This window comes from Lacerta agilis, chromosome 18 (genome assembly GCF_009819535.1).
Source record: "Lacerta agilis isolate rLacAgi1 chromosome 18, rLacAgi1.pri, whole genome shotgun sequence".
Classification (NCBI taxonomy): Eukaryota; Metazoa; Chordata; class Lepidosauria; order Squamata; family Lacertidae; genus Lacerta; species Lacerta agilis.
This window is the reverse complement of record NC_046329.1, coordinates 1,291,298-1,307,319: the sequence shown is the minus strand read 5'-3', so window position 1 is coordinate 1,307,319 and position 16,022 is coordinate 1,291,298. Positions and strand designations below refer to the sequence as shown.

The following is a 16,022-nucleotide window of genomic DNA, read 5'->3' as shown; positions in this document are numbered from 1 at the left end:
ACCAGAGCAGCACACGGAAACACCATTTACTTTCCTGCCAGAGCAGTACCTATTTATCTACTTGCACTTTGACGTGCTTTCGAACTGCTAGGTGGGCAGGAGCTGGGACTGAGCAACGGGAACTATCCCCGTTGCAGGGATTCGAACCGCCGACCTTCTGATCGGCAAGCCCTAGGGCTGGCTCTGTGGTTTAACCCACAGCGCCACCCGCGTCCAGCCAATGAATATAGGGACATCCTATTCCTTTTTTATACTAAATTCATTTTTATTAAAATTTCCAAATTAACAATTCAATCAAATCATATTAAATATACCAAATTATACATATGCAAATCATATAATCCAAATATTCTGCCAAATTATAATTTATTTTGGGGGGGGACTCCCCACGCTTCAAGTTTTGGAAGGCTCAGCATCATCTCAATCCCACTGCATGTCGTTATAGGGACACCCTATTCCATCATCATCATCATCATCATAATACCCCACCCATCTGACTGGGTTGCCCCAGCCACCCTGGGCAGCTTTCAACATATATAAAAACAGAACAAAACATTAAGCATTTTTTAAAAAGTCCCTCTGCAGGGTTGCCTTAAGATGGCTCGGGGGTCACATAACTCCATCTGCTCCAATATTTCTCTGATGAAAACAGGGACGTCCTAAGGAGAAGTGGGGGACATTCTGGGACCAAATCAGAAACCACGAGACAGCTTCTGTAAATCCAGAACTGTCCCTGGAAAATAGGGGCCCTTGGAGGGTCTAGTGTTCCCCCTACCCAGTACCCCAGAAAGCTGCTGCCATCCAGTGCCAACAATACTGAGCTAGGCTCCTATTAATTCTTATTCTGTTATTGGCATCCATTTGGAGAGACAATAGAGTGCGCTTCAGGGGGGAAGCCAAACTGCTGTGTTTGCAGCACCGAAGTGACCTCCCCGGGGCGCAAGCCTGGGCCATGTTTCTGGAGGTCCTGGGCTGCCCAGAAAACGACGACCCCCCCCCCGGCCTCGCTGAGGGGGTCCAAAGGAAAGCAGAGCAAGACGTTTGGCACCAGCTTGACTGCAGGAGTTGCCGGGAGGCGCCATCCAACCGCCTTAGGGACTCTGCTCCGGATCTGTTTAGGGTTTACTCCTGAGCCTTTTTTTCTCCTGCTTTCAATGGGTCTTCTCTCTAAGCATTGCTGAGTCTGGATCCAGCGGAGCTCTCCTGGCCCGTTCAAAACTGCCAGCCCCACTCCCAAAAGAAAGAGGGAATCTTAACGAAAACAATAAGGATCCGTGCATTATTTTGGAAAATCTTATTTGAACGCATTACCCAATCAAGGGAATTATGTAAATTGTTTACAACAGTTCCCCCCCCCCCCCCGGCAAACGTGCTTTCACGGGGGAAGGCTCTGATTAAAATCCAATTAGAAGTCCCTGTTTTAAGCCTGCAATTTAATTCATTAAGCGGCTAATAAGGGCTGCTTATAATTCTCTTGGTCTTGCTCCTTGGCAAAGCCCCCACTCCTGCTTCGCTCAGCCTTCCCCAACTGGGCACTCTCAAGATATTTCAGTCTACTGTTCACATCAGACTCAGGTTCGAATCTTCCCACCTGGCCGTGAAACTCGCTGCCTCTCAGCCTCATCCTGACTCACAGGGCTGTTGTGAGGATTAAATGAGAAGCACGGGAAGAAGAATCATGGGTGCCCCCCCCCAAACTCCTTGGAGAAAAAGCTTGGATGGAAATGCAAAAATAAACATATCTACTATATATTTAGTAAATGACTTGTCAGCTAGAGCTGGGAAATATATTGATATATTGTCCAAAACCAGTCCACATCATGATATTAGTTTCATAATTTTTGACCTGGCAATATATCACAAATCATGATGTGTGTGTGTGTGTGTGTGTGTGTGTGTGTGTGTTATGCAAAATTCACAATGCAGGAAAAACCGTGAAGCCAGGCAGTGCCTCTGCATAGCTCCATCCTTATTTCAGACATCGTGATATATTGGAATATCCCATATGCCCCCCCAGGACATGTCCTCTTTTTCATGGGAAGAGTTGTCAGAGTGATCCACAGTTAAAAGTAAAGGTATAGGGACCCTTGACCGTTAAGTCCAGTAGCGGATGACTCTGGAACGTGTCCAGAGGAGGGCAACCAAAATGGTCCGAGGCCTGGAAACGATGCCTTATGAGGAACGGCTTAGGGAGCTGGGTATGTTTAGCCTGGAGAAGAGAAGGTTAAGGGGTGATATGATAGCCATGTTCAAATATATCAAAGGATGTCATATAGAGGAGGGTGAAAGGTTGTTTTCTGCTGCTCCAGAGAAGCGGACACGGGGCAAGGGATTCAGACTGCAAGAAAGAAGATTCCACCTAAACCTTAGGAAGAACTTCCTGACAGTAAGAGCTGTTTGACAGTGGAATTTGCTGCCAAGGAGTGTGGTGGAGTCTCCTTCTTTGGAGGTCTTTAAGCAGAGGCTTGACAGCCATCTGTCAGGAATGCTTTGATGGTGTTTCCTGCTTGACAGGGGGTTGGACTGGATGGCCCTTGGGGTCTCTTCAAACTTATGATTCTATGATTCTATGGGGTTGTGGCACTCATCTCGCTTTACTGGCCGAGGGAGCCGGCGTACAGCTTCCGAGTTATGTGGCCAGCATGACTAAGCCGCTTCTGGCGAACCAGAGCAGCGCACGGAAACGGTGTTTACCTTCCCGCTGGAGCGGTCCCTATTTATCTACTTGCACTTTGACGTGCTTTCGAACTACTAGGTTGGCAGGAGCAGGGACCGAACAACAGGAGCTCACCCCATCATGGGGATTTGAACCACCGACCTTTTGATTGGCAAGCCCTAGGCTCTGTGGTTTAGACCACAGCACCACTTCAAAGTAGAAGTCAACAAATGTGTCCCCTCTTTTGCTCATCAAAATATGGCAGCCCTGCACAGGGTGTTTAGCTGGTGATATATCGTAACCTTGAAAACCAGCCCTAGTCAGTTGTCACAAACAAAGGTCTCCAAAAGACTCACAACATGGATTAGGAGCATAGGCATGAATGTAAAAATGGTTTATTGCTTTTCCATCCCGCATTGCCTGCAAAGGAGCTCAAGCTGAGGTTCAGAGAGGTAGTGAATGCCCTTCCACCAAAAAGTGTCACGCCTGGTGAGCTTCATGGGGATTTGAACCCTGGTCTCTCCCAGGCCCTGCTCCAGCGCTCTAACCACTATACCAAGCTGGCTCTAAAAATGCTTCCCTCCCCTTAGACTTTCTCCTGCGAGCCATGGAGGAACAGTCATGAAAAGCCAGGGGGCTCCTCAGCAACAGCCCTGTCTGCAGAGGCATCATTGTTGAGGTGCGCAATGGCAGTGGTGGCAGCATAGCCCCTCCCCCAGTATTGCCCCCCCCCACCCCAATGTGCAGTGAAGGCCAAGCAGCTCTCAGGCAGCTGTTGCCACACTTTAGTCCACAGCGCCACCTGCCTGTGGGCCAAATGAACTGCAGCAAGACAACACTCCTACATTCTTATTATATAGTACAATCTTGGGGTGTGTCCTGAACCCCTGGCCTACCTGGCAGCAATTCAGAATGTCTAGTGCAAAGTGCAAAGTCCAAGGGTCAGGAAACACAGTCCAGGGTCAATCCAAGTAGCCAAGTCTGAAGTCCAGCAATCAAGATACTATCTAGAGTCAAACCCAACACACAGTCCCGTAGAGGTCCAGAAGCATCCAAGCCAAGGCAGTTGAGCAGACCCAGCACCTCCGCTCTGCTGCCCTTTTGCACTTTGCGTGCCAGTTGTAGCGTCTGAGCTTGATGAGGTATTCCTGCATTGCAGGGGGTTGGACTAGATGACCCTTGGGTCCCTTCCAACTCTACAAGTCTTTGACCAAGTCTTTCTATGACCATCCTCTGCTCCAAGCCTACTCCAGCTGAGGACCCACACCCCTCCTGCCTGAGCTAGCGAGCCCCACCTGGCCAGGTAGGGAGCTGGGCTGTGGGCCCTTGCCTGCCTCTGCCTCCTAGAGTGTCCCTCCTGCTGCTCCCTATGCCTCAGAGCCCGCCATGTTCGTGGGACAGGGGCCCCTCTGGTGATGGGTCCCACTGCTCTGGTACCTGTGCCCCAACCCCCATCCCCTTCCGTCACCCTGGGAGTACCTCCTTCCCCATCTCCTGCTGCCCCAGTGCGTCCCAGTCCCCTTGCTGGGATCCTCTCCCCCTCTCTCTGTCATCCTGCCAGTTCATGACAGGTTGCCTTCCATGTGAGTCCCGCGTACATTAGACCCACTGGCATTAAGGAAAGTCCTTCTTCATGCAAGATGTAGTTAACCTATGGAACTCTCACCCACAGGAAGCAGTGATGGTCACCAACCTAGGCAAATTTGTGGAGGAATAAGATTATCAGTGTCAACTAGCCACCATGGCAAAACCATGACTTCAGAGGCAGCTCTTCAAATGTTCCTATGGGTCCGGAAATGTTTCGGAGTCCCCAGTTGAAATCCCTCTTTCCCTCCCTCCCTCCAATGGTTCTGCAAAACAAGATGGTTATTATTATTTTTCAGAGTTCTGCCACCCCCAACCACTCCATCCACCACATTTAAATAGCATGAGATTTACATGTTTGGGTGTTTCTGTTCCGTCATTTCCCTCCCTTCCATTAATGTTTTGCCTGACCCTGGCAGAAACAGAACAGCAGCAGGCTCTGGAGATAAATGACAGACTGACAAAACAATGGGAGAAAAAGGATGCAATGTTTTGTTTTTAAAAGAAAAATGAAATTAAATAAACCGAGCGGATGGAATCCCCCCTCCCTTCTGTTTGGATCAGTTGCATTCCATGGAAGAAGCTCAGAGAGACAAACAGCCACAAACACACACCAAAGGTGGCATTTGCACAGAGAGCTTAGCCCAGGGGTCAGCAACCTTTTTCAGCCGTGGGCCAGCCCACTGTCCCTCAGACCATGTGGTGGGCTGGACTATATTTTTGGGGGGGAAATGAATGAATTCCTATGCCCCACAAATAACCCAGAGATGCATTTTAAACAAAAGGACACATTCTACTCATGTAAAAACATGCTGATTCCTGGACCGTCCATGGGCCGGGTTTAGAAGGCGATTGGGCTCGATCCAGCCTATTCCTGGCATAGCCCCTCCAACATTTCTCCAAGGAAAATAGGGGTGTCCTATTCCATAAAAATAGTAATGATAATAATTTTGTTATTATACCCCGTCCATCTGACTAGGCTGCTCCAGTCATTCTGGGCAGCTCCCAACATTTATAAAAACAGAATAAAACAAAAAAACTTCCCCATAGCTCCATTCCCTCCATCATTTCTCTGATGAAAATAGGAATGTCTTAAGGAAAAGCAGGGTCAAATCAAAAACTGGGGCAGATTCTATAAATCTGGGACTGTCCCTGGAAAATAGGGACACCTGGAAGGTCAGAGAGAGGCTCCCGGGTTCAATTTGTCGTGTGTGGTGTGAAGTGCCCAGCATTCTATTTTTGACTCCTTTCAGCTGAATTGCAATCGCTATCTGAGCCGCCGAGATCCTAAGACCCTAAAAACATCAGAAGGGCCTTCTGGATCAGACCAATGGTCCTTTTGGTCCAGCCTCCTGTTCTCACAGCGGCCGACCAGATGCCTCAATGTGAAACCCTCACGCAGGATCCGAGCAGGAGAGAGCAATTGATGGCTACTAGGCAGGATGACTGCCATCTGCATCCACAGTCAGAGGCAGTGATGCTTCTGAATACCAGTTTCTGGAAACCACAGAAGGGGGGAGCTGTTCTAGGACTCAAGGAACATTTCAGAAGCCTTTGGACATCACACCAGATGAAGTCCTTCATTTCTCCTGTCCCCAGACTCATCTAGTCTGGGGACAGGAGTATGCATCAACTGAAGTCTAGCATCCAGATCAAGGGAAGTCATAGTCCCACTCTATTCTGCCTTGGTCAGACCCCACCTGGAATACTCTGTCCTTTTCTGGGCGCCACAATTTAAGAAGGATGTTGACAAGCTGGAAACCAAGCCTGATGAGGAATGGTTGAAGGAGCTGGGGATGTTTAGCCTGGGAAAAGAGGAGACTGAGAGGAGATAGGAGAGCCATCTTCCAAATATCTCAAGAGCTGTCATATGGAAGATGGAACAAGCTTGTTTTCTCCTGCTCTGGAGGGTAGGACTCGAATCCATGGCTTCAAATTACAAGAAAGGAGATTCTGAACAAACATCAGGAAAAACCTTCTGACAGGAAGAGCTGTTCGACAGGGGAATGGGCTCCCTCAGGAGGTGGTGGGCTCTCCTTCCTTGGAGGTTTTTAAGCAGAAGTTGGGTGTCCACCTGTCATGGCTGCTTTAGCATTTCAGGGGGTTAGACTAGATGACTCTTGGGATACCTTGCAACTCTACAGTTCTATGATACTAAAGTACAGAGGAACACAAGCCCATTTGTGCTACATGGAACTTTGTGATGTTAATTTATGGCGTTCAATTCTGGTACGGAAACCTGTTCCTACGAGCTGTTGCGGTATTTTCATTCTAATTCGTTCTGATGTTATAGTTGGCTACATTTTCCTATAAGTAAATCTCCGAGAAACGGAAAGGTGTGAAATAAATCATTTCCTATTCTGCCTCCCTCTCGGACCGAGATGGCCGGCGCCAGGCTGAGAAACGGTAACCTGAGCAGCGAGGCAGCGGGAGGGTGGCAAGTATCGTTTACTCGCATGGTGTGAGGCTTGAAATGGGACAAAGGGGTGATATGGGCCACTGACAGGTGAGCTGGGCCTGGCAGGGATGAGAGGCGTGGAGAGCACAGGGCAGGCAAAAGGGAATCATCACAAACTTTTATTGCACCAGCCGAAGGCCACGGCATCACCCAAAAACAAGGCAGACAAAAGGTGAAATGGGGGAAATCCTACATCCAGCAACTGGATCCTATTTTATTTTATTTTATTTTATTTTATTTTATTTTATTTTATTTTATTTGTATGCCACCTTTCATTCTAAGATTATTACTATGACCATTGTTATTATTCAAACTGATGGAAGCCTTAGCTGAGATTCCTGCATTGAAGGAGGCTGGAGAAATCCAGCCAGATGGGTGAGTAAAAAATATTATTATTATTATTATTATTAATCATGATCACAGCGAACTGGAGTCAAGAACAAAGAAAGTGGGTTCTGAAGCAGTATACCAACTTTTGGGCCACCCTGTATGAATAAGTTGGTGGCGGTCCTTGCCTCCTGTGGCGGAGAGTTCCGCGGTATAACGATGCGGTGCTGCATGAAGTCTGCATCTGAATAAGTAAGTGCATCTCATCATAGACCCGCTTATGAACACCAGCAGGCGCCTCGCAGGATCGGGCCAAAGGTCCGTAGAACCCCAGCACCCTCCGTAAGAAGGAACCCCCAGAATCAAGACCTCCCATTTTTTATTTTATTTTTAAAAACCAACATTTTGGCTTAAATCCGCTTCCCCTCCTTCCCTTCGAGCCGTGCTCTTCTACCGCCACCTAGTGGCCAAGAGAAGGTTAGGTCAAACTTGGATATTTATTTATTTTTTCGTTTTTAACTGAGCTTTGCAAACTGGTCCCTTTAAGAATTGCCACCGGGCGCAGGAAGCAGGAAGCACGTGGAGCGAGGGAGCAATTTCCTCCTCTGTTTTCCTCCAGTCGCTTTTCAGTCCCAGTTGCGCTTCTTCTGCCTCCCTGACAGAGACGAAGGACATATATAGGCGACAGAGATTATATTTGCAAGAAGCAGTGCGGGTGGCTTCTTAGATCCGTGCATCGGACAGCAGGTTGGTATAGGGGAGGAAGGCTGCCAATGTTTTCTTTTACCCCAAGCCTTTCCTTTTCTGCCTTTCTCTTGCACCAGCTTTCTCCGCTGCAAACCGGGCAGGATCTGGCAGATTCCTGCAAATTAAGCGGCTCTTAAATAGGCTATAGGAACAGATCCAGGGCGCGTGCTTGTTCTTGTGCGTTTCTGCTTTTTTCCTGGTACGTTGGCAACCCCTTAGATTGGGAAGGAGAGGTTGCAAAAACCAGCCGTCTCTAGTTCTGGCGCCCCTGGGTTTGCTTTCCTGGGAGTAAACCCCATTAATCACAGGTTTGCGAAGAGATGTTTAGTGGGGGGGGGGTAGTTTTTTACGTTGTGTGGCTTCCCCCCCCCCAGTTTAATCCTTTTACATGGTTTTATATGTATCGCGGTATTTTACTCATTGTGACTTGCAGTTATTTTTATTGATCATATTTTGGAATTCTTTATTGCAATTGTTCAGAGTGAATTTCTGTTCAATTATCATTTGCTGGTGTTTTGAGGGTTAAGTTTATTGGGTACCATTATATTCTAATCAGTTATTGAATATTACATTATTTGATATAAGTCATTGTATTTTAAAGTTACACTTTATTATAACTTTTGTACTGGATCAGATTATTATAAGTCATGATGTGTTCTTTGTGGTATGCAGTATTTTGTTGCTGTAAACTGCAATATAGAAAGTGGGTATACAAATTGAAAGTGAAATGAAGTATGGGAACCTGCTTTATTGCTGATCAATCTGGGTTTCCCAAACTTGGGTCACCAGATGTTTTGGAACTACAACTCCCATCATCCCTAGCTAGCAGGGCTAGTGGTCAGGGATGATGGGAATTGTAGTGCAAAAAAACACCCTGAGACCCAAGTTTGGGAAACCATGATCTAGTCCAGGGGTCAGCAAACTTTTTCAGCAGGGCGCCGGTCCACTGTCCCTCAGACCTTGTGGGGGGCCGGACTATATTTTGAAAAAAAATATGAACGAATTCCTATGCCCCACAAATAACCCAGAGATGCATTTTAAATAAAAGGGCACATTCTACTCATGTAAAAACACACTGATTCCTGGACCATCCGCGGGCTGGATCTGGCCCCCGGGCCATAGTTTGCCTACCCGTGGTCTAGACCAGGGGTAGTCAACCTTTTTATACCTACCGCCCACTAATGCCTCTTTCTTGATGGTAAGATTTCCTTACCGCCCCCCCCCCCCAGTGCTCGACGGAAGGAGGATTCAGCTTGTGCCGTAGAACCCCCTCCCGCCCACCTAGAATCCTGAAAAGCCCACTAGTCCCACTAGTAGGGAGCAGGTTGACAACCCCTGAGCTAGACAGCGCTGGCGCTAAGGAGCTGAGAAAGAGTCATAGATTGCCAAAGGGGACATGTTGCTGGCATCCATCTCTCTCTCAAGAGACAATGGAGTGCGCCTCCGGGGGGTGAAGCCAAACCACTGTGTTAGCAGCACTGATGTGACCTCCCCGGGACGCAAGCCTGGGCAGTGTGTCTGGGGGTCCTGGGCTGCCCAGATGACAAGACCCCCCCCCTCTCTACCTCATGGACGGGGTCCAAAGGAAAGGAGTTATGAAATTAGTTAGTTTAAGATAGGAGATAAGAATTAGGTAATAGAATTTCTTTTTTTATATGGAATAAGATTAGAAGATAATAATGATTATACAATGTTTTGAAATTACTAAAGAGGATATGCAATGAACGCAGAAAGAGAGGATGTGAGGAGGTCCCCCAATAATGTTAGGTAATATTACAGTATAAGGATAATTAAATAAGTGTTTGTGTTTTTTGTTGGATTTTTAGTTTTGGTATTTTTTTGTATTTTTGTATTTGTATTTTTGTCTTTTCTGTAATTTTTGTAGTGTTCTGCTGTGTTTTGTTTTTGTTGTACTACAAAAAATTTAATAAATTCTTATAAAACAAACAAACAAAGGAAAGCGGAGAGCAAGTTGTTTGGCACCAGCTGGGCTGCAGGAGTTGCTGGAAGGAGGCTGACAAGGCAGGTACCCTCAAACCGCCTTAGGGACTCCACTCTGCATTTGTCTTGGGTTCACTCCTGAGCCCTTTCTCCTCCCAAGGATGTCCAGCAAAGCAGTGGAGGTTTAAGATCAGAGTCTTCCTTCTCCCTGGTGGGCTCCCTTCCCAGGTGGATGAGCCCCACCCGCCCCACTTCTCTCTAAAACAAGGGCAGAAACCCCCTCCTGGTCCCCTCCGCTCAATCTTTCAGAGCCTGTCTTGGCTCCCCTCACCTGGTTTACCCGGCCTGTGGGGACAAGGAAAAAGAGAAATACAAGTTTTTGTTTTTATTTAACACGATTTATATGGTGCTCTCAGGTGGGATGTTCTCTTCAAAATACAGCTGTACCTTGAATCCCGAACGCCTTGGTACTCGGACGTTTTGGCTCCCAAACGCCACAAACCCAGAAGCAGGGTGGTTTGATTTAAATCACTAGTCAGTAAGGCTTGATTTAAATCACAGTTTTCTACATAAAGACTAATTCTTGCTGGTATAACTTTAATATGCAAGTAGATGAAGATTTTTAGAATAACAACTTTTCATATTAGTTTTTTTTATCCCCAGTTTAATAGGTTAATCATTCATATTTGGACAACTTTTCTGTTGTACTTAGGAAGGAGAAAAATAATCATTACCTTAATAGTAACAATTTAAATAGATTTATTAGATCCATTCCACTCCAAACAATCAGAAAAATATTGTTTCTATTCTATTCACTGAACTTCTTGAAACTTAGCACTGAAGGGGTTGATTCTGTATTCATAGGTTTGTAGAACAATAGGATTAAGGTCTTTTTCTCAACTCTGTTCATGTTATAACATTTTTGCTGTGAAGAAGAGGCATGTGATCTCTGCTGAGTCAAATTCAGTTTTGAGAACTGCAAAAGTAAACCAAGCATCTGTGATAATATCTTGTAGGCAGAGAAACTGCCCAATAATCATGCAAAAACCCCTGGAAGAGCATAAATGACATTGTGAATGGATTAATGGAATTTATTTACCCCCAAAATTAAACATATACAGCCTTATTCTACATAATTAAAAAACTAATCTTTATTTCATGATTGAATAACCTTTGGATGGTAATATATTTTCACCAAAAAGCATTTTATTTTAAAAAATCCAATTTAAATAAAAAAAATCCGATTTTTTTGATTTTTTTTTTAAAATAATTGATTTTTATCCACCCTGCCCAGAAGTGATTGTTCCGGTTTGCAAAATATTTTTGGAAGCCGAACGTCTGATGGGGCTTCCGTGGCTTCCAGTTGGTTGCAGGAGCTTCCTGCAGCCGATCTGAAGCCGCACTTTGGTTTCTGGATGTTTTAGAAGTCAAACGGACCTCCAGAACGGATTCCATTTGACTTCGGAGGTAGGGCTGTAAAGGCATCATCTGGTGGGAGCGCCACTTCCAGCCCCTTCTCTTCTTCAGTCAGGGGTTACATATATCTGCAGGGACTCCTCCCGATGTTTCTCTGGACTCCAGCTGCCACCATTATCACTGACCATTGGACACACAGGTCTCTGGGAATCGGAGCCTGGCTACGTGCCCAGATTTTGCGCAGTCTCATTCCCAAAACGATTAACTGGCTCTCTCCAAGGCTTACTTCCATCTTGGTCCTCCTTTAACAGGTAGCCGTGGCTGGAGGAACGCAGGCGCACACCTGTTGGATTTCTGCCTGCATCTCGGTCTGTACATTCCTGCACTTGGGTTGCCAGCAGGCTGGTGTCATGATGGCAGCGACATCCTTGATTTGTTCCGGGACGGTGAGCAGGTGAGAGATTTTTTTGCCGTCCTCTGAAGTTGCAAATTGAAGAACTGAATGTAGCTTGGAATGATCATTATAGCAGAAGTAATTGTCAGTAACAGCAACATGATAGTGATAGTAATTTCTATAGTGTGACTTTAGATAGCTCAGTTAGTAAAGCATGGGATCTTAATCTCGGGGTCATGGGTTTGAGTCCCGTGTTGGGCAAAAATGTTGCAGGGGTTGGACTAGATGACCCTTGGGGTCCCTTCTAATCCTATGATTCACCTCTAAAATACAAGATGCTGAAAGACACTCTGGGCTTTTTGATGTTCTTTAAATTCAGTGTGGATGGAATAGATCATTTTGTGGACTCGCCTTGCCCCATATGTGGCTGCTTACTCCATATACTTGCTCTGTACTTGTAAGAAATTGATATTTCAGCAGAGTTGCACCCAAACTTTGGAACCCACTGCCGATTGACAGGGAGGTGCCTTCGCTGTATTATTTTTGGTGCCTACTAAGAACATTCTTGTTCAGTCAAACCTGTCCAGATATGTAGAATCTGCCATGCTTTCATCCAGTTTTATATTACTGTTTATTTTAATATACTTTAACTACCTGTTTTCGATAATTTCAACTTCTGATATACCTGTTGAGAGGTTCTGTTACAATGAAATGATGTAGAAATTTTGTTAAGTGAATTAAATAAATGTTTGCCTTGCTGCAAAATCCCAATGTGCTTGTCGGGGACCTGCAAGGCCTGAGTTCAAATATCTCTCACTCTACTCAGCCATGAAGCTCACTGGGTGGCCTTGTGAGCCAGTCACAGCCAGCTTGACCTACCCCACAGGGTTGTTGTAAAGACAGAAAAATGGGAGGGGAACCTCGTGTGCCCCCTTGAACTCTGTGAATGAAAGGTTGAATGCTAACGTACTATTAAACTTTTAAAATGTCTTGTTTAGTACATCTTTTCATCCCATTTTCCTTCCAGATGTGTTTGAGGTGGCTTATGGGATAGATTTTTTATTTTAAAAACCATAGTTTTCTCTCTCCTCCCCCCTGCTTCTCCCTCCTCGTAAGCGGGTTGGGCTTGATGACCTTGTGGGGTCCCTCCCATCTCTTAATGGCTTCTGAGAAAGCCCGCCTGCAGTGCTTTTGTGCATTTTTTGCAGGGTCAGCTCCGTGCTCAACCGAGACGTGAAGCAGTTTGGGAAGAAGTTCATGTTTGATGGGAATGAGGAGACTTGCTGGAACTCGGATCAGGTGAGATGCAAGAGAAAAACCGCAGTGCTGGCAAAATAACCCCAATTTTATTGATTGATTGATTGATTGATTGGAGATAGCTTTTTATTGCACTTCCAGCAGTGACAGTAATAATAACACGGAGCTGGAGTACTTGCAAGGCTTTCCCTCCATTTATATCTCGGTCTTCCTCAAAAACGCTCCTGCTAGGCTGGCTTGTCCCCATTATTATTTTTTGGGTCAGGGGATTTTTTTAATTGACGTTTCCACAATACAAGACAGTGGTACCTCGAGTTACAAACGCCTCAGGTTACAAACTCCGCTAACCTGGAAGAGTTACCTCGAGTTGAGAACTTTGCCTCGGTGGCGGCAGCAAGAGGCCCCATTAGCTAAAGTGGTGCCTCAGGTTAAGAACGGACCTCCGGAACGAAATAAGTTTGTAACTAGAGGTACCACTGTACAAGAAACAAACTAATCTACAGGAAATAAAGAGCATAAAAAAGCTAAAGAAAGAAGAAACAGAAAAAAGAAACCGCAAGCCCCTCTCTACTCACTGTTTCTTAACTTTCATCCCTTGCCTTCCTCTGTAGAAATTAATTATTTTTAAAGGTTTTGAATTGTTTTTCACTGATGATTTCATTTTTCTTTTTTCGCATGGTTTTTGTTTAAATAATCAAGCTGTGTATAATTTTTAGGAAATAGAAGACATAAATAATTCCATCTCTTCCCAGCTCTGACTAACTCATCCATCAAGCCCAGTAATATCTACTAAAGGAAGGAGCTAGTCCTCATGGTTCGAAATAAAAGGGCTGGCTTTAGTCAGGTATATAGGAACTCATTATCCCAGCTCAGACTAAGATCTCCCATCAAGCCCAGTGCTGTTCTTTAGGGTCCTGTGCAGAGGGAAGCCATCCACAGAATCATAGAGCCGCAGAGTTGGAAGGGACCCTGAGGGTCATCTAGTCCAACCCTCTGCGATGCAGGAATCTTTTGCCCAACATGGGGTTCCAGCCCACAACCCTGAGATTAAGAGTCTCATGCTCAGCTGACTGAGCTATCCAAGGAACGGCTTAGGGAGCTGGGTGTGTTTAGCCTGGAGAAGAGAAGGTTAAGGGGTGATAGCCATGTTCAAATATATCAAAGGATGTCATATAGAGGAGGGAGAAAGGTTGTTTTCTGCTGCTCCAGAGAAGCGGACACGGGGCAATGGATTCAAACTACAAGAAAGAAGATTCCACCTAAACATTAGGAAGAACTTCCTGACAGTAAGAGCTGTTGGACAGTGGGATTTGCTGCCAAGGAGTGTGGTGGAGTCTCCTTCTTTGGAAGTCTTTAAGCGGAGGCTTGACAGCCATCTGTCAGGAATGCTTTGATGGAGTTTCCTGCTTGGCAGGGGGTTGGACTGGATGGCCCTTGGGGTCTCTTCCAACTCTAGGATTCTAAGCTTATGAGGCAAAGCAGGGGCTGAGCCTGGCGATTTCTCTTGCAAGCTGAACTCCAGCTTCATTAACGTGGTCCTGAAATTCTGGATCAGCACCCCCAAACTGATGCTTAAATTTAGTGCTGCAAACCCCTCATTTTGTGCCGCCCCAAGCTGAGGAATCGACACAACAAACGGGGGTCACAAGTTAGTGCCAAAAAAATCCAGCCTTGTTCGATTGACTCCAAACAGGTGCCAAAGTTTGGTGCAAACAAACCCCCTGTTTTGGGCCCCCCAACGGAATAATTGACACTCAAACCAGGAGCCAGAGAGTCCAGAGTTTCATGTTGATGAAGCTCTGAACTCCTCGTTTCCCCACGAAAGGGACCCTGGCAGTATTTTTTGCATGGCCTGGGGGAGGGGGGGAAATAAAACATTGCAGTTTTGAGTTGAAATTCCTCTCCTTGAGCTAAAAGGTTTGTCCCCAAGTGACGGCTGCTGTTGGTTTCTGCTGTTTGGTCTTAGGGTGCCACCCAGTGGTTGATGCTGGAATTTCCGCAGGCCGTCCGGGCATCCCAGATCCAGATCCAATTCCAGGGGGGGTTTGCAAGCCAGAAGTGTGTTGTGCAAGGTAAGGGCAGCGGCAGCGGCAGAGGCAGCAGCTGCAAGACTCCTCCTTCATGGCTCTCTAGTAAAACTGAACGGCTGTGTTGTGAAATGGTGCATGTCTAGAAAGTGTGTCACCAACATGGAAAGTTTGGAAAGCTCTGTTGTGGACAGTATGAGGTTGGGGGAAGATAGCAAACTTTCATTCTTTTACCTAGTGTGCATGCAAGGTTTTTGTGCCAGCATCATGCAAGTGGGTTCTTCCTCCATTCATTTATCAGTTTTCGTTGGCCGAGGGACATGGCAAGGAAGTGGTACCTGCAAGACACAAAATGCGACTCCAGAACCCCACCACCCACCTTCCCTCAATCAAAGAACCCTGTTCCCCCACCCCACCCCCGTTAAATATTGCCCTTTCCACATCTCCTTTCAAATTTCTCCTAGGCTGCCAGAACGGAGGCAATCTTTCCCCGGTGGCGGAATTCTACCCTGAGGATTCCAATTCTCTGCAAATATCCTTTCCCCCCCTTTCCTCCGTTCACTGGGCTGTGCAGGGGTTGTGGATGGAGTCCAGAACTTAGTTTTCCTTAACTGTTCTTCCCTCTACCGTTTCTCCCTCGAGGAAACTCCTCTCGATAAACTCAAGATCACCTTTGAAAACAGCACGGATTTCTTCGGACGGGTGATTGTCTACCAGCTTGATGTCCGTGGGGTGAAACTTTGACTCAGGAAGTCCTCGTGTGACTATTTTTTAAAAATTTGTGTGCCTTTTTCACAACAGCCAAAACCTCACAAATCCGATTCTGCAGTTGTTCTGCGTTGCTTCTGAAATGGAAGTGTCTCTTTGCCCTGATTTGCCACTTGAGGACATCCCATAATTTTATTTATGGCGGGAATGCGAGTTGTAGCAACAAAAAAAAATTAATTTAATTTTGACTGAGATGATAAATATTACTAAAGTAACAATTGTTTGTATCCGAATTAATGCTTTTGAGGATACCAATGTAGACATAATGCCCAAAGAACTGGTCTTACGTACAATCTTGGCAGCTCAAATAGTAATTGCAACTCGGGAAACATCTCAAAATCTTACACCTGGAGGCTTAGTGCCACTTACTCTGGAATATGGAGGAAATTTGAGATTTCAATGAGGACTAGAACCTCCAGGTGCTTTTTATGTGGTTTGGCATCCCTT

At 45.9% G+C, this 16,022-nt stretch overlaps 1 protein-coding gene across 1 annotated transcript; it reads left to right on the top strand.

The window, feature by feature from the left end:
* Positions 1-11,440: 11,440 nt before the first annotated feature.
* NR2C2AP (nuclear receptor 2C2 associated protein) lies at positions 11,441-15,707 on the top strand. Its single transcript, XM_033136600.1, has 5 exons — positions 11,441-11,583; positions 12,732-12,822; positions 14,747-14,852; positions 15,272-15,339; positions 15,435-15,707. The coding sequence occupies exons 1-5, from the start codon at positions 11,540-11,542 to the stop codon at positions 15,549-15,551; spliced, it is 426 nt and encodes a 141-aa protein (XP_032992491.1). The 5' UTR covers positions 11,441-11,539; the 3' UTR covers positions 15,552-15,707.
* The last annotated feature ends 315 nt before the right edge of the window (positions 15,708-16,022 follow it).

What these genes read in the sequence shown, in the direction of transcription:
- NR2C2AP (XM_033136600.1), top strand. Translation starts at nt 11,540, where the DNA reads ATGATGGCAGCGACATCCTTGATTTGTTCCGGGACGGTGAGCAG. An exon ending in CTTGCTGGAACTCGGATCAG is followed by an intron (nt 12,823 to 14,746) that starts GTGAGATGCAAG and finishes GTTTGGTCTTAG; the next exon opens with GGTGCCACCCAGTGGTTGAT. An exon ending in AGGATTCCAATTCTCTGCAA is followed by an intron (nt 15,340 to 15,434) that starts ATATCCTTTCCC and finishes TCTTCCCTCTAC; the next exon opens with CGTTTCTCCCTCGAGGAAAC.